Source organism: Xenia sp. Carnegie-2017, unplaced genomic scaffold (genome assembly GCF_021976095.1).
Source record: "Xenia sp. Carnegie-2017 unplaced genomic scaffold, XeniaSp_v1 HiC_scaffold_21, whole genome shotgun sequence".
NCBI classification, from domain to species: Eukaryota; Metazoa; Cnidaria; class Anthozoa; order Malacalcyonacea; family Xeniidae; genus Xenia; species Xenia sp. Carnegie-2017.
Window position 1 is genome coordinate 2,825,792 of NW_025813484.1, and position 27,317 is coordinate 2,853,108.

Below are 27,317 nucleotides of genomic sequence, written 5' to 3' on the forward strand. Positions count from 1 at the left end.
AATGCTGCACTCACAATGTGTACTTTTATTTAAATAACTCATCCTCTTTTTTATATTACGTTATTTTGATGTTTTCTCGAGCAAAATATTTGTTATTTGTGTCGACAGCAGTTTCGTGTACCATTACTTCGTTCTCCTCTTCTTAAAACAGGTGTTGTAATTCTAGAGCAGAGAAGGACTTATCAAGTAATTCCTCAAAGTATACTCATCTCATCATCAACAATCTGGTATCTACCTCACCATTCTGGTTTCAACCTCTTCATTTTGGTTTCTACCTCTTCATTTTGGTTTCTACCTCTTCATTTTGGTTTCTGCCTCATCATTCTGGTTTCTGCCTCATCATTACCTCATTTTGTTTCTACTTCGTCATTCTGGTTTCTGCCTCATCATTATGATTTCCTGTTCATCATCATTTAATTTTCTGCCTCATCGGATTCCTCATTTCTACTCTCCTCATTTATGATTTCTATCGTTCTCTTCATATCATGGTTTCTATCCCTCATCCATTCTTCATTTTGTTTCTACCTCTTCATTTTGGTTTCTACCTCGTCATTTTGGTTTCTACCTCTTCATTTTGGTTTCTGCCTCGTCATTCTGGTTTCTGCCTCGTCATTCTGGTTTCTGCCTCTTCATTTTGGTTTCTACCTCTTCATTTTGGTTTCTACCTCTTCATTTTGATTTCCCTCTTCATTGTAGTTTCTGCCTCATTCTGATTTCTGCTTCATCATTCTGGTCTCTGCCTTAGCAATCTTTTGTTGACTAATTTATTCAGCACTTGAAAATGTTTGCAGACATAATGGATGCGATCGTTGAGCGAACAGCACATGCTATCGCTTATATATTGGTCTTGCCGGAATGTTGAAAGGCAGTCGGAAATTTCAAAGGACATAATACTTCTCAAAAGTCAAAAACGCAGAAATTTTTATTATGAAATCCTGTGTATAACTTCAATTTCTATTGAAAGCGTATTTTTCGCTTCATGTATTATCAATGTGAGACATTTAGGAACTTGAATAAAATTTTACAGTTGTTGCAAATTCTATGTACTTTCCCGATTTGCTGTTTTTGATGATTGCATCACAGTGAATTAACATTTAAGCATGACTCAATATCAATGAACAATATACATCAAAATTATCATTGCGGCACTACTCAAAGTTTGTATTGGTTGCGTTTCATTCCTACACGATACAAGAAATTTGCCCGGTTTGCTACTGCTAAACAAAAAAGCTATTTATGTGTTATAGTATAGCAAGATATCGCTTACCGATGTACTTCCTGGCTTAGTGATAATTACCATTCGCAATACTAACATCTCCATTAATCTCTAATCTGAACCAGTGTTGAAGACTCATGAAAAGTCAACAGCAATTCATTATATTAAAACTTAAACGTCGATAACCAATAGGATGCGGTATTTATACTACGTTCAGTCAACATATCTATAAAACAAAATATAAATTACAATGTAATGGATAATCATCCGTTTAGTAAACTCTCATCCGTTTGAACCAACGAGGACATAACCTATTTCTTTCTTCGCTTTCTCGAGGAGATCTTTAAATGCACGTCCGCCAACAGTAAAAAGCACAGATAGTTATGCTACTTTAGGGGAGTAACATGAATATTAAACACAGTACATAAGAGTGTCACAAGAAAATGTGGTTAAATGTTTGTGAACATGCATTAAAAGCAAACTATGATACATTTAAAGTATGCGAGTATTTTTGACTATTTTTACATTTGATTCAACATCGTTCGAAAACCTTATACAAATCAGGTAGGTTGGCAACTTGAAGGATGCTGCCATCATCGGCCATTCTTTGTGGAGGATGGAATCCACTTCGGAAGGCGGGAAAAAGAACATGTTCAACCGTCCATTTCCAGTTCTCATCGTGTCCATTCTCCGTGATCTCTTCACCGACATAGGGATCAGTTTTGAATGCGTAGAACAATGCGCATTCCTTAGAAAACGATTCGAAACATTCCTTCTCCTTGTTCCACTCCACCTGAAGATTGAGAGGAAATGGAAAAGCACAAATCAAAAACATAGCTGAACTGCAAAAAAACGCTTGTCTCAAAAAAAAGCTCAAAGTTTAAATAACGCAACTAAGAGAAATCATGCAGCAGAAGAGGATAGTGAGGATAGTCTGTCTGTGTAGATAATGTTACCTCCTACCTCAGTAGCCAGTCTCAGTAAAAACATCGGTAGTCCATTAAGATTAGGAACATAGTTATCTAGTAACAACGGCAGTGACTTCAAATGACCGTTTTCATCGATAACCAAAGAAAAATAATCGTCCAACATTGTCGATTTCTCCTTTAAATTCGATACAATCAAATCGGCAAGTTCTTCGCGAGGGCCATCTTCTGGAGTCCAGCTCGAATTAGGGGCATTCAAAGCAAGCAAGGCAAGATCATAAATGGATGCCGGTGGATTGATGTGAAGATAACCAAAATTGCCGAATGCAAACAGCAAAATTTGATAGAAAAATTCGCGACTGATAGATGTGACGTTAACAAGATACAACTTCGTTCCGTGCTGCATCAAAGCAAGCGACTTTTCAACACAACCAACAAACTTGTGGTTCTCGAATACGCTTTTAAGATCCTTGTGTTCAGCTTTATCGATCGCGTTGCGCAGTTCTAGTACGCTAGTTAAACGTATATCTCTGCGCAAGGAACGACGACACGGAGATTTAGAAGTGCTCACTGTCTTGCTACTACCGTTGGAATCTAATTTTGGAATATAGGTAGAATCTCATTATGAACGATTTTTGCTTCAAAAGAACGCTGAGAATATCCGTTGCCGCTTCTCAAATAATTATCACAAATTGTATTCAGGTATAAATACAACGAGAAGTTTAAGGCAATCATGAAAATTCGAATCTTTTTACATTTAAAGTTGCAGTTGATGTTTTGCAGCAGATAAGTATGAGAAGTGAGCAACATGATAATAGAATGAGCAAGCACATTTTGGAGATGGGAGGGGGGAGGGTTGACAGAACGGTAACTGAACAAAGTTTTTGTGAGAGAGGGAAGTTAGATAAACGAAGTGTTTCTGAGGGAGTGAAAATTTCAAACATGGTAACTGAGAACATTGTTACTGAATCACAGCAGGAGTCTCTAACATGGAAACCATACAGCGTATCTAGTGGGAGGGGGGGATTTTAGACATAACTAAACAGTGTTAATGAAACACAGTACGTGTTGGTTGCATTTATAACCACCACAAAGCATTTTTAGAGGAAGGGGGGAGTGGACATTGGTGTACGGGAGCTATCATTTCTGGGGGGGGACAGTAAATATTTTCCCCAACTCACACTGAAGTTTCCATCATATTTTTGTTCAACTAAAGTTTGAAATTTGCCCAACTTCTCAATCTTCAAACTTTCTTGAGTGGGTAGCTGCCCCCCTGCCCCATATGCCTATAAGAGTGGACAACAAATAACAGCCAAACTTGAGTTTTGGGAGAACAAAGAGTTTTTGTAAATAATAACAAGTAAATATGAGGTTGACATAAGCAATAACATTTTTGAACATAATCATAAATCATACCAGACATTTCCTCCAATTCATCCTGTAACATGATAACATCTTCATTGTTTTCACTACAAGATGCATCATCCCCTTTCTTTTCGCTACATCGTAACAATACACAACCATTAATACACAAAAACTGAATGGAAAGCAGCTATGAAGTCATGCCATTTTGCAGCTGTGCACAAGTTCAACACATGATCAATTTTTCATTCTTAGTGTGCTCTCACAAATTTCTATTTCAAATTGCTCCCAATCATTCCCTAATATCCCAAGCAATCCTATCGTACATAGCACTAGAGATGACTTTGACAGTTTACCTAGGAATGCTTTGGTCTGATGAAGCAGCTGACTGTGGCTTGACAAAAGCATGTAGAGTCTGTTCTCTGCTATCTGTTCGAACCAGCTGTTTGTCATACACTCTTTGCTGACTTTGTTTGCTGCTGGTTTTGTCACCTGAAGCAGAAAGAAAAATAGTAGCTAAACACCAGGAAATTTTCAACTTTGAAAAAAAAGGCACACAGACCTGTAATTGAGTCCTGAACAACATTTGGTAACAAACACTGTGTGTAATAGGTCCGAGAGGAATTACATCCAAGAAGCATCTCTTCAAATTTTTTTTGAATAGCCTCGATGATTGCATATTCATGAAGAAAGTGAACCTCATGTTTGGTCGGATGCACATTAACATCAACATTGGCTGGATTTATTTCAAGACTTAAGTAGACAAATGGATGTGTTCCTTTAGGTAAGTAGGCGGAGTAAACATTATCTATTGCTTTACGAATTGATGGAGAATCAACCAAACGATTGTTAATAAATAGCAAGAATATAAATTTCTTCATGGAATAATTGGCATTTGTAATATAGCCATTCATTTTATAACCATAATGTTGGTTGTCATGCGAAACTGAAATTATTTCTTTGGAGATACCAGCACCATAGATAACAGAGATGTTGTCAACAATCCCGGCAGAGTTAAGTGTTTTCACATCACCAAAGTTCTGGCCAAGTTTTTTAACAGTAAACGCAATCCCTGAGTTGTGTATGGCATATTTTCCAACGACGTCGACTATTTTGGCATATTCCTCGTTCGGGTTTTTTAAGGCTTTCTTTCTAGTCAACATATTGTAAAACAAGTCTTCGACTACTATTTGAGTACCTTGATTTCCAGCACACGGTTTTGGCGAACCCTTGAGTTTCCCATCGCTGTACTGAGCTTTGAAAGCACAGTTCGAGTTTTTGGTTCTTGTTATGATTGTAAGATGGGCAACGTGACTTATGCTAGCTAATGCTTCACCACGAAAACCGTAAGTGGAAATCTTATTCAAGTCTTCAAACTTGCTTAGTTTACTGGTTGTGAATCGCTCGCATACTATAGGCATGTCTTCTTGACGAATACCACAGCCGTTGTCTTGTATTTGTAGGTATTTTAATCCTCCAGATTTTACAGTAACTTGTATAGCGTTTGCTTTGGCGTCAAGGCAGTTTTCTATCATTTCTTTGACGGCATTCACTGGCCGATTTACAATTTCGCCTGCTGCAATACGATTTACGACGCTTTCGTCAAGCTTTCGGATAGAAGGAGTCGTATCTTTGTCCGGAGCTTTCTCGTTCACCATCAAATTGCCCGCCATCTTTCAGGAAAATTCACTAGTTCTCAATTTCCCGCCACCCACATCGATCATTGATCGACAATCACAAGATGAAGATGAAAGCATAGTGACTAGAATAAGTAGAATTTACAATTTATCTCATTGGATTTGCCCAAAATTTTACAACAACAAGACTTAAACTTTAATAAGAAGTAAAAAACACAGCTACTGAATAAGCTGCTCGATATATAATACAGGAATACAATGAAATTTCAACGTGAAAAAAAACATTGCCATTGAGTAAAGTTGATGTTTAGTCAACCAATCATTGTCAATCATAGCGCAACAAGCATAGTCAAACATAAGTGAAAGCCTTGCAAAATGATTGAAGAAATAAATGAATAGTTTGAACAACGACCGACAAAGATTTAAAGGTAATGTGTGTCGTCAAAACAAGAATGGGTGGTCAGTATTCAAGACTTTGTCATGAAGAAAAAATAAAACGACCATTGACAGAAATCATGGAGATACTGGATTACTATTGACTCTGCAGTTGTAAAAAGAACTTTATAGAATTAAAAAGGTGTTATTTGGTCGTCGTGCTCATTCTTGTCATCAGTTGAGTCTTTGCTGGATTTGTTTTCAACTTCTGCTTTGACTTTTTCTAGAATGTTTTTTGACGTGTCCGTGCTTACAGTGACAACGGCTGCTTGAGAAACACTATTAGTAGTCAGGGCTGTTTCTCGATTGCTCGACGACAAGTGATTACGTAGCACCAGATGAAATATCTTAGGCCCAAATAAGCCGAAGAGAGTGATCCATCCAATCATATTAACGGCTCCACTCTCCCAGATAATCCGATCCAAGCCATTAGCAGAGCTCAGGTAAGAGGGAAAGAATATTATCCACACAAAACAAGTAAAATACATCGTAAACCCGATGAACTTTGCTTCGTTGAAATTACGTGGAAATTTTCGCGTCTTGAAGGCCATGAGTGTGCACAAAAGCATCAAAAACATGTTGTACGAAAGCAGCGTGGCGAAGATATCTTTTTCCGTAGAGCATTCCACAAACAACGAATGACCGTTGTGTATTACACGAAAAACGGGTTTCGGTGGACTGGGAAAGAATGATATGCATGAAAATAAAACTTGGACAACGATCAAGCCAAGAGAAATCAGCACTTGTGACGATGGACTAATAAGGATGGGCTTTTCAGCAGATTGTTGTGCTGCCTTGAAAATACGATATATACGCAAGAGTTTCATGAACAGCGGAGCGTAGCATGCAGACAAAGAGAAGCCAAGTATGAGTGGCTGACAAATACATAAGGCTGTAGTCGGTTCCGCGAATAAAAACCATGGAAACACAAACATGAACGCGAGACCGACAAGGATAATTCCAGATAACTCCCGACTAGATGCCTTGATGAGGGGCATGTTACCGTTTGAAAAAAATATAACGGCTGTACACGTGACTAGAAATAGGCCAATCATCGATACAGATAGTATAGCTTGAGAAGAACCTTGGGATAAAGCCGTGACGTATGGCAGCTCAATGCAATCTGATTGGTTATTATTAGGCACCTCACCGAAAGGACATGACGCGCATGACTCGTTGCTGCTCTTGACTATTTCGTGAGACTTGCATTGAAGACAATTCCAGCAACACGCAATGTCATGGCTACCTTTCTTTTGTCGAAAATAACCGTTCTTGCAGGGATGACTGCAGACGGAAACAGGTGGACTTCTCGAATCATTCGGCCATTTTATAGACGTTAAATTCAAGTGAAGCCCTTTTCCTACTTTGCTCCAATTCCCAACGTGTTCATACACAAATTTTCCCTCGCGTTTTTGAATATTATGAATGGAATAACCTCGACATACCTCTTGATTATCATTGAATTCGAATTTCTTACCAGTGGCTACATCATTGAACGAGACGTTCTGCAGATAATCAAGCAATATCGTTCGGTCTATCGACACACGCTCGCAACTATTGCCAAGGCAACGATTCTTGAGATAATTGTGCAGCGCATGTGCAAAAGCGTAAACAGCATTAACGACTGTTTGAACCGGAGCCAATGCCACTGGACTGGACGCTAGACTTTCATTACCAGTGCAATTTCGAGAAAACGGTGCATAACGGTTTCTCAGTCGACAATGAAAATAAGTTTGCCAGTATTCCTGAAGCCATGTATTGTTCCAGTTTGATTCTTCATAAACATTTAACTTTTGAAAATATTCACGAAAGCCAACGACTGGCGTGACATGTTGAGAGAGAGTTATCGCCCCTTGGACATAATCTTCGTAATTTTCAATAGCGTTCAAGTTATTCGCCCAGCCGTCACTGCCTATCCAAATAAATTGCTTCGTGATATTATTTCGATGCAACGCTTCAAGAACGGAGCGAATGTCCCGTACGTTAACAAACGTCACGACTACTCTCACCTCAGGCTCCGAATTCAATTTTTGCGTTAGATCATCATACTCCTTTGGTGACGGGAACGCAGGGAGTTTTAATTGCAGTGCAATGCATATACCGCGTTTCTTAGCAGCTTTAACGAACTCCTCCGCACCCGTTTCTCCGTACAAACCATCTGAACTGATAACGATAACGTAGTTCCAATTGAATGCAATCATAATGTCAATCATCGCAAGAACTTGTTGTGTATCAGGTGGAACGGTCCTGAAAAAGTAACTGTAGACGGTCTTGTCACTTAAAACAGAAGCCGACGAGCCGTAGCTTATCTGTGGGATCTCAAACACTCGTAAAAAATCCGCCACCACCTTAGAGAGATCGCTAGAGTGGGCGCCGATTACTCCAACAAGTTGTTCGTTCTCTTGTTCCATCAAGGTCATGATTATCAACTCCTTCGTCATATCAGCTCCAATGACCTTCACAAACATAAAGAATAAGTTTCAACGTTATGAATTTTATGACGAAACTTTCATTTTCATCAGAGTGTAAGATGATAGAAGTCATTTGGACATAAGGAGGGGGGGGGGGTAAATTTGTCAGTAAAGTTGTAAAGATGTGCACTCATGATGATGACAAGAAATGATAAATGACGATGGACGAAGATAAACATGTACCTGACTATAGCAACTATCATAGATCCTAGCACCCAGCGTGACGTTAGGAAGAATATTGGTGTCGTTATTGATTTTATCGATGGCGTATAACATGGACTGCAACATTTGATATCCCGGCATGCTCTCGAACATTCCACAGCTGTTTTCTTTATCGCCACGAAGATGTAGAGAAAACAGGCCGCCCAAGATTAGATCACCATCCTTGTTGATGTAGAATTCGTCTAAAAAAAACGACGTATGTTTTTTTACGGCGAATTGAGCTAGATGTTTGAAAAATACAAATGAATTCTGAAATGCAATAAAAGCAAGGAAGAAAAAATTTTGACAGAATCATCCAACATCGAAACAAAAATGAAGTATTTTCCTTTTCAAACATACTTTTGAAATTCAGCAATAGATAAGCTAGATTTAAGAACTCACTATCATCATCATCATCATCATATTCGTTTGTCTCTAAATTCTGCGCCCCGAACAATGGTAATGATAACAGCAGGACCAACACTTTCATATCCCGAACTCGTTTCCTTTTCATTTAAAATATAGAATTCTAGACTTCGCTCGTTTGATCAAGACCAAAATACGACCATGAATTCCGTGGTCAAGATAGACTGAAACTTATAAAAAACACATACGCATAAGTCAAGACAAAAACTATCATTATAACGAGTTTATATTTTGTGAAGAAGATGGAAACAAAGTGAGTGAAAAATATCAAATTGCTACGTCTACATTTTACAGATCTCAGTCATCACTGGAGTTATCACTCGTCACTGGACTTAAACATATAGTTTACAAAATGATGACCGACCACGATTTCTACTTAAATGCATTCAGTGATGTCATAGCTCCCAAGACATATCATGGACATATTTAAAACCAAAAGTATTTATTGCACGAGTAACCCATGTTCAGACAATTGGCAATAACGTCACCATTAGCTTCGTAGCACGCATATAGATCGACTTACATTCAATCGACTCTCGTTTCCCACTGTTCAAAATTAAAATTTCCCTGTATCTACAGCATTCGAGACAAGCAATCACAAGCAAAACTTCACGTTTCTAAAACTATTAGAATGTCAATGATGATGGAGCTTTTCATTTAAATGGTTTCATTTCACGGTCATCAAGGTAATCTTGTGCAGGCGGAACTTCGAGCATACAAAAATCAACAAAAAAATCATGAATTATCTCCGAAGGCGTAATGAATACATAGAAATGCCTTAAAAATGTACATTTGTTTGCCCAATCAAACTAGTTTTTAATTATGATTGTCGTCATATCATCAAAAAGCCAATCGCAAGACTTGCATGGAACAGCTGGGTTAGCCGAAAGTCCACACAACAGATGCAAAACAAGCATCATCAACGAAACACATACTTCAAATATTGTTTTTCGGAAAGGTATATCAATCAAAACATCACGAAAGCATTGGCTCGGTCAATTATTCTTGGCAATGTGTAATACTTCTATTTACAAGTTGAGATTTTCCTGCAAAGTACAAGGAAAGACAATTTCGGACTAGATGTGATCATTTAAAGAAACTTGTGTGAAAGAGCTTACTGTAGGAGACTTAGTCACGTCTATTGGCAAGGATCAAATGTAATATTGTTTATCGACATTTATGATAATAAAAATAATTACGAGCTTAGATAAACTTACATCTTAGCAGGATATAATGAAATACACGGTAAAACTATACATATATTTATATATATATGTAGAATATAAATATGTTTAGTATAAAGTATGAAATTTTCAAAATAGAAAACGAAACTCACTAATATCTACAGATGGAATTTTATCACGATAAATGAAACATCGACTTTTGTCCAACAGCCGATTCATGAATGTAAGTTGGATGCTTTACAAACTTTTTAAACCTAGCATAACCAAAAGCAAGAAACGTATAAAAGAGCTGTAAATGACTATTTCATGTTGACACCTTCCCCGTGGGCAGAAAGTCACGGGTATCAAAAAATCGTCATATTCCTCAACGTGAAAATATATATCATATAGATTTAAAAATCATTTAACAGAGAATGCATGAGATAAATATCGTAAAGTTTCGTAAGAAATCGAATCTCCATGGCTATTTAATAGCAGAAATTTTAGAGCAGGTCAATACAAGAGGTCACAAACGAATATTATTTAAATATATATGACAAATTACCTTTATGCTTATAGACGACAAAAAAATTAGTACATCCTACTCGTTTTGAATTAAATGACAAAAAAATAATAACCAAAATAATGCGATTGCTTTTGAGTAAGAACAAACGACTACAGAGCAAGCAAGCAAAGAAATTTGCTTTTCATCACAACAAAATAAACATCTCCGATATACTGACTTCTTGACATTTTACCTACCTTTAAAACGATCGAAGAATTTCTGCTAGTAATTTGTTCCGAACGCTTCTTGATGTACACAAACAATATGTAATGAGCAAAATTTTCGACAGAATAAAGGAGGGAAGTTGCAATACAGGAAAAAACAATGAAATTCTCTGGCACTCCCAAGTCCTAACAGACGACAAATATATATTTCTATTCCGTCAGGCGAATATTAGGAAGTAGCTATTGACTTGCCGCAAAAGAAAATGCGCATTTTTTAATAACGCAGAAGTACTTTTTCCTAAACCACTTGAACTGCTCAGAAAATTGCCATTCAAAAAAATTCAAACTGATGACGTTTATAAGAATCATAAAAATAGATGATTTATAAACAATCCATGGATTCTTTATAAATAATCTATTTACATCGTTTATTAAAAAAAAAATGAAAAAAAGAGAGTAAATTTTCTCAGATGATTTTTCATAGCTTAAAGCCTTAAACAAAAACCTTGTTTAGCTGAACAAACAGAACATAGAACTGTCAAAAAGCCCTTCACAAACAAACTAAAGCATCTTTCAAAATCATCGCTCTAATTATATGTAAACATTTTCATGAAATTTTCGCAAAGTAGGAAAAACACACAATATTTATTCAGCCTCTATATCTCCAAATGCGAAAAGACACATTCTATGCAATCATTGCATGTCTATGAAATAAGTTATGAATATAACTCTTGATTTAAACATGCGTGTACCTCAAAACTCTTCGATTTTTCATCATCAATTCCAAGTAGTGTTTCTCCCTTAATCTGCACAACTGTATTTTTTTTAAAGACTATTTCCTTTTCAGAATTCTTTCCTCTACATATAAGAAGAAAAACGGTGCAAAAATTTTTCGTGTTCTATTCTGCTGTATTTCCCATTACTTTTTTTATTCATTTATGGTATGCATTGTGCAATACATATACAGTGTTATGCAATTATTTGGTCGTATTGATTTTTGCCACACCTTAATTGTGTACATAAATATAATGAATAAATGGACACAAAAGAAATCCTATAACGTATAATATCTAACAGCTAACAACAACGAAGAATATGTGCCATATATACAATAAAAAGATCTGAATGGTTAAGAGCTTTTCTATTAAACTGCAGGCTGATATTTGCAGCTACATCCATGTCTATTTATGACGATCACATATGCAGGTGTGATGCTTATCTTTCTTTAAGACATATCTATATATATCTATATATTGGCTGTATGAGACTTTACAAGAAGCAGCTAAAAGCAAAAAAAATCTGCGAAAATGATAACGTCGCTTAAGCTAAAAAATGGTTCGAGCAACATTTTCGCGTACGATAATGTGTGAGAAGTCATATGTGGAAAGCGAAATTCTAAAAGTCATAGAAAAGTAATAAAAACCTTCGACATGCAATGATTCATATGATGTTGAAATGACGATAACTCAAAACAGAAATTATCAAAATAATACCTGGTAATCTCCACTGAGATTATACATGATGATAAACGTACAAAACAACCGCAGAGTGGCTTTTATGGCTGATGGTTTGCCTTAATATTTAATCAAGTGATATTAATTAAAGCACAAAAGCAGGACGAAACAAAAACGCGAGCCAATTAATACATGAAAATGCTTAGATAACTTACATATGTTTGTAAAGTTTAGAGCAAAACATGTTTTAATCGTTCATGCCAACATTGCAATTGATAATCCTCACAGAACACCAAACCGTTAACTTTAAAGTAAAAAAAATGTCTAAGAAAAAACGGAAGAGAGTCAGAAATTGATGAATATTCGTCTACGCAAGCGGTATTAAAGTTTCATGATACATGGCTGAGTACGAACTCAAGTATTCCAATGCGTGATCTTAGTGCACACTTCACGCGTACTAGACAATGCATGGCAAGGGGTCTTGATCGCGAAGAAAAAATATTAAATGCGATAATAGGAAAACCATCTCAACAACCTGCAATAAATGGTTGCCCGGCATGCATGTCTTGTGTGTGGAAGAAAGAAATTTAATCACGGATCTTCGATTACTGCCATTAATAATGTGAGAATTAAAGTAAAATTACCGATGTCAATATTTACAAAGAACTCTAGCAACGAATTAAGAACATTCTTCACCCACACAATTTTCAAGTATGATAAGAGGGGGAGGGGATGAGCGGGAAGAAAAGCGATTGATTTACGTTTTTTGTCAGTATGTCTGTTAGTTTAGTATTCATTTAAAAATTTTATGTTGATTCATAGACAACACCAAAGGAAGATCTTAACTAATTACTATCTCCTTTCGGCCTAACACTAACTTTCAACCTTGTAAGCAAAGCGAATGGAGAAACACGTGGTACCAGTCTAACGCTAAGTTATCTCGAATTTCATCTTAATGCAACATTGAATTGAAATTGTTGAGCTGTACGTACATCACAGCCACGTGGAGATAAACAATGTAACTGGTAATTTAAATGACAATGGAAAGGTCGTGAGGCAAAAAGATAAAAAAACCTTGTTACACCGATAAACGTTCAAACGTCTAAGTGAACGACCGATGGTAGGCAATATATTGCCTCCGGAACTAATTTAAAAATGTCAACGATGCGTGTATAAATTATCCTGTAATTGAAATTAAGGTCGATCAATACATTGTATTCAAGACAGACCGTTGACACAGTCGGAGAGAAACCGCATACTTCAATCACACAGTTCAAACACTCGTGGAAAAAATGATGTTCTGGGCTTTCATAACGTTATTCCTTTCAAGCATCGATTCATCAACGATGGCACATGCAAAAGGTTTGAAAATTTATAAAGTTAATGTGACATTTTCACGTGTTGCAAAACACAGATATGTGATGAAACAATGAAGTGAACACATAGTTAATCTTTCACGAAATACGAATTTTTGAACAACTTTTACACCTTTATAGCAGGTAGCTCCAGTGGTTATTGTGTCAGAATAACGATTCCACAGGAACAGAGAAGAGCTCCATGTTTTTATATGAATATTGAAACGATTGCTTCAAAGAGTTTCTATAATATTCCATTGAAGCGGTTCCACCATTTCAATTGTATAGAAAATGTTTCTTAAAACGTATTACAGCATTGTACATGGAAGGTCATGGTAGAGAACGAGGCGTGAATATAGTTCGCACAGTTAACATCTAAACCAGATGCAAGCCTTGTTTTGCTATACTCATTTTCATCAGACAAACCGATACTAATTGAAAACGAGCCAGCCAGAACCTTCATTGGGATGTGTTGAATGTCGCGACAGATTTTTGTGAATATACATATGAACTAATAACGCAATCATTTACATAGAAATTTATAGAAAAAACTGTGATCTTTCATAGTGAGATATTTTCTCAAAGCACTTCAGGCATAGGAAGCAACCAACACATAAAATTTTTACGTTGTGATATTAAGTAGGTCGGTGCACGTGTCACTATATTTTCACACGATAGACAAAGGACTGCGTATCGTCAAAGAGGACGTCATAAAAATATCCATTCTTGACTACGTACTTGCCACATCATAGATGAAAACAAGTCAGAACCACTTTTTATTTGCTTAGAAATATCACAGTCTCTGATTGAAATGAAATAGCACGATAGCCAATGAAATGCCACACAGTATTCTCGTGATAAAGCTGCATTAATGAACAACATGTCGCAATTTGTTAGCTGATAATTTTTGAGAGTTCTAAGAATGGAAAAAGTCACTTGAGCTCGGTTGCCATGCATTTATAGTCGTGAAGATTTCGCGAACGTGTCGCAGGGATCTCTGCCCCATTTATCATACAGTTGTGACACTTTTACGATCGTATTAAAACCAAGCTGTACAATATTAGACGTCATGCCTAACCACAAATGGAAGTAATTACTCTAAACTCAAGCGTTAAATGTCTCAGTTGAAACCATTAGTGTGATGTACCGTATCATTTTGATAACTTTGCATGCTAGTTGACTCTGTAAATTATTTGGAAACCATGCGAAAATATTGTTGGTTTCATGTATATGTGTGTTATCAATTTTATATCTGATCGAAAGTAATCATTACGTATCTTACAGCAGCCAGGAAAACGGAAGGCGACATCATTATAGGTGGACTATTTCCCATCCATAGAAAGAGCAAGAAGTCGGAGAACGAGTGCGCGGAATTTAATGAGCAGAACGGTTTTCAGTACATGGAAGCAATGAATTTTGCCGTGGAAAAGATTAACAGAAACGAAAAGCTTCTACCAAACATCACATTGGGCACTCTCATCTACGACACATGTGCCAGCAAAACAATTGGCGCCAACCACGCTAAGGAATTCATCAAAATGACAATCGATGACGATCAGCGGCAGCTTGCAGGAGTTGTGGGCGCATTTACGAGCGGCGTTTCACTTGACGTGGCAAATTTCCTACGTGTCTTCGAGATACCACAGATAAGTTATGCTTCCACGAGCGAAACTTTGAGCAACAAGGACATTTATAGTTACTTTATGCGTACGGTGCCTCCCGACACATTTCAAGCAAAAGCAATAATAGATATCGTTCTGCGGTTCGGATGGAGTTTCATTTCCGTCGTGAACTCGCACGGTGAGTATGGTGAAAGCGGTATACGTAAGCTTAAAGAGTTTGCGACCGAGTTCAATATTTGCATCGATGTGGACTGGAGCCTAAACCGTTTTCCTACGGACGAGGAATACAAGAATCTGATAAATTCTCTGATCGAGAGCTCCCTTGAAACGAACATGTCAGCGGTCGTGCTTTTTGTGACGCAAAATGACGCGCGCAAAATCTTCGAAGCTGCAAAACTGAATGACAAAGAGCATCGTTTCACGTGGATTGGAAGTGATGGCTGGGGAAATGTTGACTATTTGAGCCAACTGGGAGGAGAGTCCGTTCTTGGTGCACTGGAGGTCGAATTTAAACATGGTGAAGTGTTGGAGGAATTTAAGGAATATTACTTCAATCTCAAGTGGAATAACGATAACAATGGTAGTAACATGTAAGTAATAGCCATCGCTTTTTTTAATGACACGAATCTTTTCAGCAAAGCTCATTTAAAACTCATTTAATTTATCGTAGTCAACTCTCCAAGTTCATGCTCATGGCAACGACCAACTGTATGTACCAGTAGCAATTATAGAGTAATTATTGCCCATATTAGGAATATGGGCATAAGCTAAGCAACCAAATACCTTCATGCTTGACACATCTGGCTTATAACCAAAGAAACATTCAAGTGGTGTTACCTCTTTCACAGCAGTAGTAGGACTTCGGTTTCTTATATAGGTTGCTGTACTCACAGCTTCAGCCCAGAATTCAGTGGGAATGTCTGCATGAGCCATCATCGATCGAGCGGTTTCTAATAGTGTCCTGTTCATCCGTTCAGCCACTCCATTTTGTGCTGGATTGTGGGGGACAGTGGTTTGATGTGTTATGCCTTTTTCTTTCAAGTATGAATTGAATTCTTTAGAACAGTATTCACCTCCATTGTCAGTGCGCAAGATATTCACCTTCTTTCCAGAATTCTCAGCATAGTTTACAAATTCCTTGAACTTTTCCAGGACTTGGTTTTTCTGTTTGATGAAATATACTTGTGTACATCAGGAAAGGTCATCAATAAATGTGACAAAATATAAAGATTTTCCAAGAGATGGTATCTCAATTGGACCACACACATCACTGTGAACAATTTCGAATGACTTCTCTGCTCGGTGAGGGTCGTTCTTTGGATAGGGAGTCCTATGATGTTTCCCCATAATACATGATTCACACATAGACTTGATTTCATCTTCTTGAAAATTATTCATTCCTAACCCTAACCCTAACCATATTACCTTTAGCAAGTTTTGAAATGTTATCATATCCCAAATGCCCAAACCGACAATGCCATAATTCTCCCTGAGACATTTTCTTCGCAACATTGACTTGCTCATCACTGATAGTTTTTAACACAAATAATTTTCCACATATCTCACCTTTTGCCAATAACTTTCCATTTCTTGAGATTAAGCATTCATCTCCTTGAAACTTTACTGAGGCGCCCAATCTTGTCATTGCTCTTACAGATAACAAGTTTTTTCCTAATTCTGGAAGATACAGTACTTCACGAAGACTAATATTTTGATAAATACCATTGATATCTGCCAAAATATTGTATGATCCTTTTCCATACGATGATATGTTTCGATCATCACCTAGGTTTACAATGCATGGCTTCTTGAAATCCACATAATCATATAGACAGTTCTTTTGGTACGTCATGTGCTGAGTAGCCCTAGAGTCTACAATCCAGTGGACATTATCTCCACAGTCGGATGTAAATTCTTGATCAAGATCAGCTTCATCTTTCTCTGCACAATGGACGGATCCCTTATTTTGATCACCATGTTGTTGCTTATTCCCTCTTCTATAACGTTCTGGACAGTCTCTGGCAAAGTGTCCCTTTTTCTTGCAATTGTGACAAACTCCTTGAAATTGTTTCTTATAATCCCTTCGTTCTTTCCCTTTTCCATGAGTTGACGTGTCATTGTTGAATCTACCTCTTTGAACGGAATAGGCATCCTCATACTTCTTTTCATCACCCATTCTGTCCACATCATTCAACAACATGCCTTTGACTTTTTCAAACGTTAAGCTATCATTCCCAACAGCATCTAATGCGGTAATCAGAGGTTTGTACTCATCAGGCAAACTTGCCAACAAGGTCATCGCCAATTCCTTGTCATTTACACTTATCCCCATCTCTCGCATTTGATCATGAAGTGTACGCATGTGATTGATATGTTGCAACATATTACTTCCAGACTGGAATTTGCAGGAAAAGTATTGCTGCCTTAACTTGATTTTCAGCAAAATTGACTCTCGTGCAAATTGGGCTTTTAAGGCATCCCACGCCTCTTTCGCTGTTTTCGTTTCCCGGACATGAATTTGTTGTTCAGGCTCGACGGCCAAACAAATGTAAGTCCACGCCTTCTTCGCGGAAGATATGAACTTCTTTTTCACCGCTTCAGGAGCATCATCAGCAGGACGTCCCAGTCGCGATAGTTTGTCCCATTCAGCTTTGTCATTTTCAATGCAAAGTCGGGTGACATCACCATATTGTTGCACGCTTCAGTCTCACTTTGTTTTATTTAAAACATTTCATTGCTTCAAACTCAAATCTTCGATACTACCCAGACGCTCTAGTGTCCTGGGCCCATAACATGTTAATTTATTATTAAAGCAGAAGCAAAACGACATATATTTAATATGCGTTGTTCTCGCCGTGTGGTGTCGAGCAGAACAGAAGATAAAGTGGGAAAATTTAAAATTAGCATACAATAAGTAGTGCTTACCAGATCATGTGACTAGCACTATGTTCAGATCTATTATACTTGGTTTAATACACATATAATGTATCGTTGTGTTGACTTGTCTGTCTACGACGATAACGAGTACACAATTCCCCTTCCCAAAAAACCTTTTGTGAATTATGTAGGAAAACTCGGTCCAGCTAAAATTATGAGCTTGTCTATCAAATAAAGAGAGTATAAAAGTCGGTTTCACAACGTCTAACCCATCTGCCCCCATTTTGGGGGGGATTTGCGCCCCTAAAGTTATTTTCAACAAATCATCGACAATTTTCACCTAAATTTCGAATGTCCATTACAAAAATACACAAAAGTTTAAAAGCGAAAAGTCAACTATGAACACAAATGCACAGATATAACAAAACAACTATCAATTCGTGTCCTTATCATCCGACTTATGTGCTTGCATGTGTAAATGAATCTTTTTATAATCAGCCAATCATGTTTTATGTAGTTATTGCTTATAAAATCTGATTAGGTTGAGTATATATAACTAATAGCACTCGTATTGTCCATTATCCACAGATACTTTAAAGAATTTTGGGAAGAGCATTTTGAATGTCGTTTTCGCAACGAGGAGCAGCCTTACAAGATAGGAAACTTCAAAAAAAGTTGCACTGGAAATGAAAAAATTAAGAACTCGAGCGTAGAATTTAGTCCGATCAGAGTGGTCATCAACGCCGTATATGCATTCGCACACGCATTGAATAGTATGCAAAAAGAGTTATGTCCAGGAGAGCATGGTATATGCAAAAAGATGACGCAATTTCAGCGTTCCCGATTGCTAGAACATCTGAAAAACGTGTCATTCATTGATCCAAGTTTGAACACGACCGTTAAATTCGATGAGAATCTAGAAGTGAATGGATCGTACGACATTTTGAACATACAAAACGTCGAAGGAAGATACGAGTTTGTACATGTTGGTGAATGGAACGGTGAGCAGATTCACGGAAACGTCAACGGACAGCTTCGGCTGAATGTGAACGCCATACAATGGCGACGTAATGTAGTGAAAACACCAGTGTCGTTTTGCTCCAGTGACTGTGGGCGAACAGCCATTCGAATTCCCTTGAAGAAGAGGGCATTTCCATGTTGTTGGCAATGCAGTCAATGTAAAGAGCTTCAAATTGTGAACGAAAATAACACGTGCGTATCAGGACCATTAGGCTGGGAACCAAACAGTAATTATACAGGTTTCGTAAAGAGGAAGGTCTTGTATCCAAAATGGAATGACCCCATGTCCGTTCTCATCATCACACTGTCCCTTATATCCCTAACGTTCGCACTAACCACTGTCGTTGTCTACGTCACGCACAAGCAAAACCGTTTGGTCAAAGCCTCGGGTAGAGAACTTTGCTGCGTAATTCTGGCTGGCATATCACTTTGTTTCATCGTGCCCTTTTTCTACATTTCTAAACCAAGCGATTCCGTATGCTACACAAGAAATTTCTGCGTGGGACTGGCACTATCCATGTGTTATGCTCCGTTGTTCATGAAGATAAACAGAATCTATCGAATATTCATAAGTGCCAAGGCATCCGTGGCAAGACCTCCTTTGGTGACGCCACATATTCAACTACTCCTGACGTTTGCGTTGCTTTCCATTCAACTCATGTTCACAACTCTTTGGTTTATTGCAAAACCAGTGACGGCAACTGAGAAATATTACAGCGATCGCAAAGAGCTAGTCCTGGAATGCGAAGTTGACCAGCTCAGCTTCTCCGTAAACTTGTGCTATGTTATGGTTCTCATGATACTTTGCACCGTCTATGCCTTCAAGACGCGGACATTCCCGAAGAATTTCAATGAGTCCAAGTACATTGGGATAACCATGTACATCACGTGTGCCGTGTGGCTCGGCTTTTTCCCATTCTACTTGAACACGAAGGACAGTTCGACGCATATTTATCTCATTTCATTGGCAAGTATCGTGATAGGCCTGATCACACTAGTCGGCCTGTTCTCGCAAAAGATTTATATCATCTATTTCGTGAAGAATCTACGGAATGATGACTTGGTGATGACGTCACGATCTACTCAACGGCATTTGCCTGGTTCCGAGGATCGACGAGAAATCTCGAACCACGTGAATGATATGACGGATAAAAAGCTAAACGGACATAGTGATGCGTTGTGATGAGTATGGAAACGATGATTTTTAATTATTCGATACACTTGTTATGTTACAGTAGTTATGCTGTGCACTATTTATGTTGCATCTGTGTTGTAAAACTTGTATAACAACAGTGCCGTTGTACAAATTACGAAACACAAAACATGCTTACAAAAGAATATTGAACAATTTGTGTTACATAAGTTATGTTACAATGGCTATGTTGCATTTGCCATGTTATACAAGTTACATTTAACACTTGGTATGTTAGATAAGTTATACTACAATGGCTATGTTGCATTTGTCATTTAACACAAGTTATGTTATGGTAAACATACCCCACACAAGTTATTTTACACTTATCATGCAGAACTGTAAATATTTTATGATAAGATAACGAGATATTGAAGCAATATTTAATATTCCTAAAAAAATATGGATGACGGGTATTGACCTTAAAAACTACAAGAAGTGGTAGTAAGAGCATGAAAACATTTATAAAAATTCATTATTCGTCCAAGTCCTTATGAAGAGATAATAAAAATGAATAGGATGTCGTAGGTTGTGGACATTGTGATATTGAGTCCTATAAAGTATAATAACCAGGACAAGCAGACAATTTCAAATAATACAAAATAAAACAAATTCCGAAGAGGGACATCTCGTTTTCTTGATATTCAAGATATTACAAGAGTTTGTAACAAAAGATGGTGTAATATTTCGTCTTTATTCCAAAGACATCATCAGACTTATGAGTCATGATGTCTGATGATGTCTTTTGATGTCTGATGATGTCTTTGGAACAAAGACGAAATATTACACCATCTTTTGTTTCAAACTTGTAATATCTTGAATATCAAGAAAACGAGATGTCCCTCTTCGGAATTAGTTTTATTTTGTACAAAGTATAATTATTACCTTTATTAAATTTATGATAATGAATGTAATAAAATATCACACTATTACCGTCGCTCGTTCAGCTGTTACAATGAATGTTGTACGTGCACGCGCGTCAATGACTTAGCTTGATATATTGTGTGTGAAGTTCAAGTTCGTGTCACATACCTGATAGTGAAACATGTCTTGTGATGAGACCAGTCACTTCCTATATTGATATTATTGAACTTAAAAACATAACACAAAAATGTAAACCAAAAAGCAGTGCATGGCCCGTGCGAATGATTGATAGACATCATGTTAAATTTGAAACTTCACATACGTTTCTTCTGTTGAACAATTTTGAAGATTTTATAAGACGTATAAGACTTGCTGTCGAAACGGTCATCAATTTTTCATGGAAAATGGTAACTTTAAACAGTGATATGTCTGAGAGTTTTGAATTTTCCTTTCTACTTCCAAGTGTGCTGTTCGAATGCAAAAATGACAGTCGACATTCAACGAGGTCCAAATACCAATTGCTTTCTCGTAATTAACTTGTGGCAAACGAAATGAGTGATTAATAATGAAAAGATGCAATGACACGTCAAATCTAGACCATATTTCATTATCGTAAGTGCGAAGTTGTTGCAACGGAAACAAATATTGACAACTCATTTTCATTTTAAGTGTTGACGACGAAGAGGACATATGTATTTTCCAAAGAGACTCAAAGCATCGGGAGGAAGAAACGATCTTAACGCCTTCTATATCGTCATGTTAATAATTACTTTCGTTATAGCAATGCTTGCCTGCGAGGTAAAAATGTCGGCTTGGAACGCAAAAAATGACGAAGGTGAGTGAAATATGTCATGTTGTCACAGAACTCAACCAAAAGTAATTATTATACTGTACTATTTGGGATCAGGAGAAACTCGTTCCTCGCAAAAACTCGTTCCTTGCAAAAACTTGAACGAAAAGAAAGCTAGAATTCTTGACTTGCAATTCAGCCATGTTGGTGGTATGATACAAAAGAATATCTTATCAGTGTTATTGTTGCCACAGAGCCGACGTGCGTGAGCAACATTGTTTGGTAAATCTCAAGAGAACGGTTGCAAGTCAAGAATTCGCGATAAGCATAATCACAATTTAACTCCACTTTTTAAGTGGATTGTGCACTTGTCCGCTTTAAGTGCATTGTGCACTTGTCCGCGCAAATGTGAATTGTGCACAATTTGATGATGTGCCAAGCAAGAGATACAGTAAAATCTAGTCACAGTAAATTATGGTTATAGAATAATCTAGATACAGTAAAATCTACATACAATGAAATCGTTATTTGCTACGTCAGTCAGTCTTCGGCACGTCCATTTTATTCAATAAAGCCAATACCAGTAGAAACTTGTCAGCGCTAACTTCCGCATCCAGAAGTACAAAACAATACATTTCTTGAAAAAAGAAACATTGAATCAACAAATTGCTGTATTTATTTGAAAGGTGCACTCCATGTTGACGGAGACATCATTTTGGGCGGGCTGTTTCCGCTTCACAAAAAAAGCAAAAAAGATGAAAACACGTGTGGTCCCTTTAGTGAAGTACCAGGTTTCCAATACATGGAAGCGATGCTCTTTACGATCCGAGAAATCAACTCCGATCCCAACATACTCCCAAACATCACACTGGGGGCAAGAATATACGACACTTGTCAGAGTAAAACCATCGCAGCAAATGCAGCAAAGAATTTCATAAAAATGACATTGTCAAGTAATCGCAATTCTACGTTGGCAGGAGTAATCGGGGCGCTTAGTAGCGGGGTTTCTGAAACTGTTGCAAATTTTCTTCGTGTCTTCGAGATTCCTCAGATCAGCTATGCTTCAACGAGTATCATTTTAAGTAACAAAGATATCTACAGTTACTTTCTGCGCGTCGTTGCACCAGATTCATTTCAAGCTCAGGCAATGGTTGATATTCTCGTAGAGTTTAATTGGACTTATGTCTCCACCATCAACTCAGCCGGACCATACGGTACGGAAGGCATGAAAAAGTTTACGGAAGTGGCCCAACGGAATGGTATATGCGTCGACTTTAAGGCGGAAATGAAAGCATACCCCTCTGAAAAGGAATATGAGAACACCATATTGAATATCTTTCGGCGAGCCGAACAGAGCAACGTTTCGGTAATTGTCATCTTTGGAACGGAGACTGTAATACGTAATTTTCTGGAGGCCTATGCTAAGCACAGTCATCAGGCACCACGTGATTTTACGTGGTTAGGAAGTGACGGTTGGAGCAACAGACCACATGTCGTTGAAACTGCACCGGAGGCTGCACTTGGTGCAATAACAATCATGATGAGAGCGGGAAAACTGTCGGAAAAGTTTCGAAGATACTTTACTAATTTGAATTTGACCAACTATCCATTTGACAAAAGGTTTGCAATATTATATATGTTTTCTTCATTTGCACGTTCACTAGCTTCTTTACGTTGTTACATAAAATTCTACAATTACCAGTTTTCGTGAATGAAAACGTAGGCTGCTCCACTTGCTTGTTTCCATTTTCCTAAACAGTTAATCGTCTCTATTCATCTGAACAATTTCAATTTTTCAATGAAATCTTTCATGCCATCAAACTAGAATATAATTTCAGATACTTCTACGAATTTTGGGAACATCGATTCAATTGTCTTCCCAAGACCGTTGCTGGGAGCCAATCCAAAAATTGCCAAGGCGACGAATCTCTTGCCGACGTCGATATTGAATACAGTCCAGTCAGGGTGGTAATCAATGCCGTGAACGCATTTGCCAAAGCGTTGCATAGCCTGCACAAAGAGCTGTGCCCAAACAAAAGTGGGCTGTGCTTCAAGATGAATCGTATTGAAAGACGGAGATTGTTGGACCACCTCAAGAATGTATCTTTCTGGGATCCGTCCGTGAATAGCGCGTTCAGGTTTGATCAGAATTACGAGGTCAGCGGCATGTACGACATCGTCAATTTTCGACAGGAAGATGGCGTCAATAAATACATCCGAGTGGGAACCTGGGACGGTGACATAAACGAAACCGGTCATATTACGTCACGGTTGATAATTAAGAAGAAAATAACTTGGCTGAAAGGTGAAAGTAATCCACCTTCGTCTTTCTGTACAAAAACATGTCGCCATGATGAGACTAGCGTACGGATGCCAAAGTTCGATTTTACATGCTGCTGGAGTTGCCATGAATGCGAACCACAAGAAATAGTTAACAACAACACATGCGTCAGCGGTCCTGTAGGTTGGCTTCCTAACATGAACCGCAGTGGATGGGTAAAACGCAAGGTGGTCTTTGTCGATTGGATTAACGGTTCATCAATTGCATTGGTGACTTTATGTTTTATGTCGCTTGCACTCACGTTTGCTGTATTTGCGTCATACATCTTACACAAAAATCACACCTTAATAACGGCGGGCGGGCGGGAGCTGAGTTTTATTCTGTTACTTGGTATAAGCTTTTGTTTTATCGTGCCCATGTTATTTTTGAGAAAACCACAGAAATCCATCTGTTTGGCGCGAAATTTGATGACAGGCCCCACGCTCACAATGTGTTATGCTCCCATGTTGATGAAGATCCACCGACTGTATCAAACCACTATGAACGCAACCACGACGACGCAAAAAATCTTAACAAACCGCATTCAACTGTTGGTAACGGTTGGCATGGTAACAACACAACTCTTCTTCACAACTCTATGGTTAACCATCAATCCTTCGTATCCCGAAGAGAATTACTACAGTGAAAGAGAGGAACTGGTGCTAGAATGCACCCCGGATGTTGTGGGTTTTACAGTCAATCTCAACTACGTCATGCTGCTGATGATATTGTGTACAGTGTACGCTTTCAAGTCGAGGAAGATCTTGGAGACTGTCAACGAGTCGAAGTATCTTCTCTTCACAATGTATGTGACATGCGCAGTGTGGACTATCTTCTTTCCCATATACATAAACGCAAAACGCAGCACAAACCGTGTGTATCTCATATCAGGAACCTACCTAATTATTGGATTGATTACCCTACATGGGCTGTTCGCTCACAATGTATACACAGTGAATCAATCACGAACCAATGACTTAGACGGAGCAAATTAAACAAAAACGCCATAACAGGATTTAAATCACTGGGTCGGTAAAAAACAAGTATAGATAATTCTAAGAAAGCCAAGGGTATCGTTGAAAATAGTTAGAATTAGTTTTAATAACCTGTGCTTAATAGTCTAAAACGGAAATTGGGCTTTTAGTTCAAGCTTTAAGTACATTTAGACGGCTAGTGAGCCATAGTATAATAAAAATGATGCACGACCTACGGAGAGACGTAAAGACCATCAAGAACAAGGCTAACTTATGAAGTGTAGCACTACAGCTTCTATAAGACAAAGATTACGACAATAATTGCTGGGACTTGTAACATTTTTCTAACTGAAACTACTTATTTACTACTGCCTTAATAATTTAACGATCAAGATATCGATAGAGACTAAATAGTTGTGAATAGTTTACGAGTTGTGAATAGTTTACGAGTTCGAATAATTGCCCGAATGCTTCGACAAGGTGTCAGCGATTGATTAATTAAAGTAGTGAAAATCCTCTGATTTCACAAAAACCATGACCAGCCGACAATTTAAAGAAGTATAATATAAAACAAATTCCGAAGAAGCAAGACATCTTGAGGATGACTTTTTAATAAAGTCGAAAATTTACAGTTTACTTCTCGTCTTGTTTTGATTCATATTTTGCAATCTCAAGATGTCTTGCTTCTTCGGAATTTGTTTTATATTATACCTCTGATTTCAAATTTATCAATTTCAAAATCTCATGTGCGTTGAGCACAGAATAATGGCTCGAGTGTAAAAGCTTGGTATGACTTTTCGGACGGAAGGTAATTCGCAATGATAATTTTCATATAAATATCATTGGACACACTACAAATTTTACATAAATGAATGAAATTCTTGAGGACTGGTTTCGGATTTTTTATTTCCCCGGATTATGACATATTGCCGTCAACGAAAATATACTTTTTATCTCATTTCATTTCACGTTGATGTCGCGTGCTTCAATTTAACACAGTGAAATTTTTGGTCTTGCGCTCAGATCTACGTTTGCGTTGCTTTCCATTCAACTCATGTTCACAACTCTTTGGTTTATTGCAAAACCAGTGACGGCAACTGAGAAATATTACAGCAATCGCAAAGAGCTAGTCCTGGAATGCGAAGTTGACCAGCTCAGCTTCTCCGTAAACTTGTGCTATGTTATGGTTCTCATGATACTTTGCACCGTCTATGCCTTCAAGACGCGGACATTCCCGAAGAATTTCAACGAGTCCAAGTACATTGGGATAACCATGTACATCACGTGTGCCGTGTGGCTCGGGTTTTTCCCATTCTACTTGAACACGAAGGACAGTTCGACGCATATTTATCTCATTTCATTGGCAAGTATCGTGATAGGCCTGATCACACTAGTCGGCCTGTTCTCGCAAAGATTTACATCATCTATTTCGTGAAGAATCTACGGAATGATGACTTGGTGATGACGTCACGATCTACTCAACGGCATTTGCCTGGTTCCGAGGATCGACGAGAAATCTCGAACCACGTGAATGATATGACGGATAAAAGCTAAACGGACATAGTGATGCGTCGTGATGAAGTATGGAAACGATGATTTTAATTATTCGATACACTTGTTATGTTACAGTAGTTATGCTGTGCACTATTTATGTTGCATCTGTGTTGTAAAACTTGTATAACAACAGTGCCGTTGTACAAATTACGAAACACAAAACATGCTTACAAAGAACATTGAACAAATTGTGTTACATAAGTTATGTTACAATAGTTATGTTGCATTTGCCATGTTATACAAGTTACATTTAACATTTGGTATGTTAGATAAGTTATGCTACAATGGCTATGTTGCATTTGTCATTTAACACAAGTTATATTATGGTAAACATACCCCACACAAGTTATTTTACACTTATCATGCAGAACTGTAAATATTTTATGATAAGATAATGAGATATTGAAGAAATATTTAATATTCCTAAAAAAATATGGATGACGGCTATTGACCTTAAAAACTACAAGAAGTGGTAGTAAAAGCATGAAAACATTTATAAAAATTCATTATTCGTCCAAGTCCTTATGAAGAGATAATAAAAATGAACAGGATGTCGTAGGTTGTGGACATTGTGATATTGAATCCTATAAAGTATAATTATTATCTTTATTACATTTATGATACTGAATGTAATAAAATATCACACTATTACCGTCGCTCGTTCAGCTGTTACAATGAATGTTGTTGCTACAATAACGCGTTGATTTAGCGAATGATGTTAGCGAAGTT

The 27,317-nt window shown here is 37.6% G+C and overlaps 4 protein-coding genes and 1 long non-coding RNA gene across 9 annotated transcripts; 2 read left to right on the forward strand and 3 right to left on the reverse strand.

Annotated features, from left to right (window-relative positions):
- Nucleotides 1-1,345: 1,345 nt before the first annotated feature.
- LOC124443803 (DNA mismatch repair protein Mlh1-like) lies at nucleotides 1,346-5,264 on the reverse strand. The gene is made up of 5 exons (XM_046994335.1): nucleotides 4,067-5,264; nucleotides 3,861-3,996; nucleotides 3,559-3,641; nucleotides 2,180-2,736; nucleotides 1,346-2,009 (listed from the first exon to the last, which is right to left on the reverse strand). The coding sequence occupies exons 1-5, from the start codon at nucleotides 5,175-5,177 to the stop codon at nucleotides 1,749-1,751; spliced, it is 2,148 nt and encodes a 715-aa protein (XP_046850291.1). The 5' UTR covers nucleotides 5,178-5,264; the 3' UTR covers nucleotides 1,346-1,748.
- A 49-nt stretch (nucleotides 5,265-5,313) lies between these two features.
- LOC124443799 (metabotropic glutamate receptor 4-like) lies at nucleotides 5,314-12,454 on the reverse strand. Of its 5 annotated transcripts, none has more exons than XM_046994327.1 (5): nucleotides 12,236-12,454; nucleotides 11,319-12,139; nucleotides 8,651-8,844; nucleotides 8,231-8,451; nucleotides 5,314-8,032 (listed from the first exon to the last, which is right to left on the reverse strand). In XM_046994327.1, exons 3-5 carry the CDS (start codon nucleotides 8,760-8,762, stop codon nucleotides 5,711-5,713), a joined length of 2,655 nt encoding a protein of 884 aa, XP_046850283.1. In that variant the 5' UTR covers nucleotides 8,763-8,844; nucleotides 11,319-12,139; nucleotides 12,236-12,454; the 3' UTR covers nucleotides 5,314-5,710. The 5 variants fall into 5 exon arrangements, with proteins under 5 accessions (XP_046850283.1, XP_046850284.1, XP_046850285.1 ...); XM_046994328.1 differs by having other exon boundaries at nucleotides 11,319-11,424; nucleotides 12,060-12,454; XM_046994329.1 differs by lacking the exons at nucleotides 11,319-12,139; nucleotides 12,236-12,454 and adding exons at nucleotides 9,198-9,380; nucleotides 10,600-11,127.
- A 655-nt stretch (nucleotides 12,455-13,109) lies between these two features.
- LOC124443801 (metabotropic glutamate receptor 3-like) lies at nucleotides 13,110-20,613 on the forward strand. The gene is made up of 3 exons (XM_046994331.1): nucleotides 13,110-13,382; nucleotides 14,660-15,587; nucleotides 18,463-20,613. Exons 1-3 carry the CDS (start codon nucleotides 13,313-13,315, stop codon nucleotides 20,075-20,077), a joined length of 2,613 nt encoding a protein of 870 aa, XP_046850287.1. The 5' UTR covers nucleotides 13,110-13,312; the 3' UTR covers nucleotides 20,078-20,613.
- Nucleotides 20,614-21,434: 821 nt separating this feature from the next.
- LOC124443802 (metabotropic glutamate receptor 8-like) lies at nucleotides 21,435-25,572 on the forward strand. Its single transcript, XM_046994332.1, has 3 exons — nucleotides 21,435-21,785; nucleotides 22,427-23,360; nucleotides 23,579-25,572. Exons 1-3 carry the CDS (start codon nucleotides 21,641-21,643, stop codon nucleotides 25,053-25,055), a joined length of 2,556 nt encoding a protein of 851 aa, XP_046850288.1. The 5' UTR covers nucleotides 21,435-21,640; the 3' UTR covers nucleotides 25,056-25,572.
- On the reverse strand, nucleotides 25,493-26,433 carry LOC124443811. Its single transcript, XR_006947754.1, has 2 exons — nucleotides 25,746-26,433; nucleotides 25,493-25,549 (listed from the first exon to the last, which is right to left on the reverse strand). It is a non-coding gene; the product is annotated as an uncharacterized LOC124443811 (long non-coding RNA).
- Nucleotides 26,434-27,317: the final 884 nt, after the last annotated feature.

Excerpts from the sequence above, each read along its gene's own strand:
- LOC124443803 (XM_046994335.1), bottom strand. The coding sequence starts at position 5,177 with ATGGCGGGCAATTTGATGGTGAACGAGAAAGCTCCGGACAAAGATACG. Across the intron at positions 3,997-4,066 it reads TGTTCAGGACTCAATTACAG|GTGACAAAACCAGCAGCAAA; the intron begins GTCTGTGTGCCT and ends TTTCTGCTTCAG. Across the intron at positions 3,642-3,860 it reads TCAGACCAAAGCATTCCTAG|CGAAAAGAAAGGGGATGATG; the intron begins GTAAACTGTCAA and ends GTTACGATGTAG.
- LOC124443802 (XM_046994332.1), top strand. The coding sequence starts at position 21,641 with ATGTATTTTCCAAAGAGACTCAAAGCATCGGGAGGAAGAAACGATCTT. Across the intron at positions 21,786-22,426 it reads GAACGCAAAAAATGACGAAG|GTGCACTCCATGTTGACGGA; the intron begins GTGAGTGAAATA and ends TTTATTTGAAAG. Across the intron at positions 23,361-23,578 it reads AACTATCCATTTGACAAAAG|ATACTTCTACGAATTTTGGG; the intron begins GTTTGCAATATT and ends ATATAATTTCAG.
- LOC124443801 (XM_046994331.1), top strand. The coding sequence starts at position 13,313 with ATGATGTTCTGGGCTTTCATAACGTTATTCCTTTCAAGCATCGATTCA. Across the intron at positions 13,383-14,659 it reads AACGATGGCACATGCAAAAG|CAGCCAGGAAAACGGAAGGC; the intron begins GTTTGAAAATTT and ends CGTATCTTACAG. Across the intron at positions 15,588-18,462 it reads GATAACAATGGTAGTAACAT|ATACTTTAAAGAATTTTGGG; the intron begins GTAAGTAATAGC and ends CATTATCCACAG.
- LOC124443799 (XM_046994327.1), bottom strand. The coding sequence starts at position 8,762 with ATGAAAAGGAAACGAGTTCGGGATATGAAAGTGTTGGTCCTGCTGTTA. Across the intron at positions 8,452-8,650 it reads TGATGATGATGATGATGATA|ACGAATTCTACATCAACAAG; the intron begins GTGAGTTCTTAA and ends CGTTTTTTTTAG. Across the intron at positions 8,033-8,230 it reads ATGATAGTTGCTATAGTCAG|GTCATTGGAGCTGATATGAC; the intron begins GTACATGTTTAT and ends ATGTTTGTGAAG.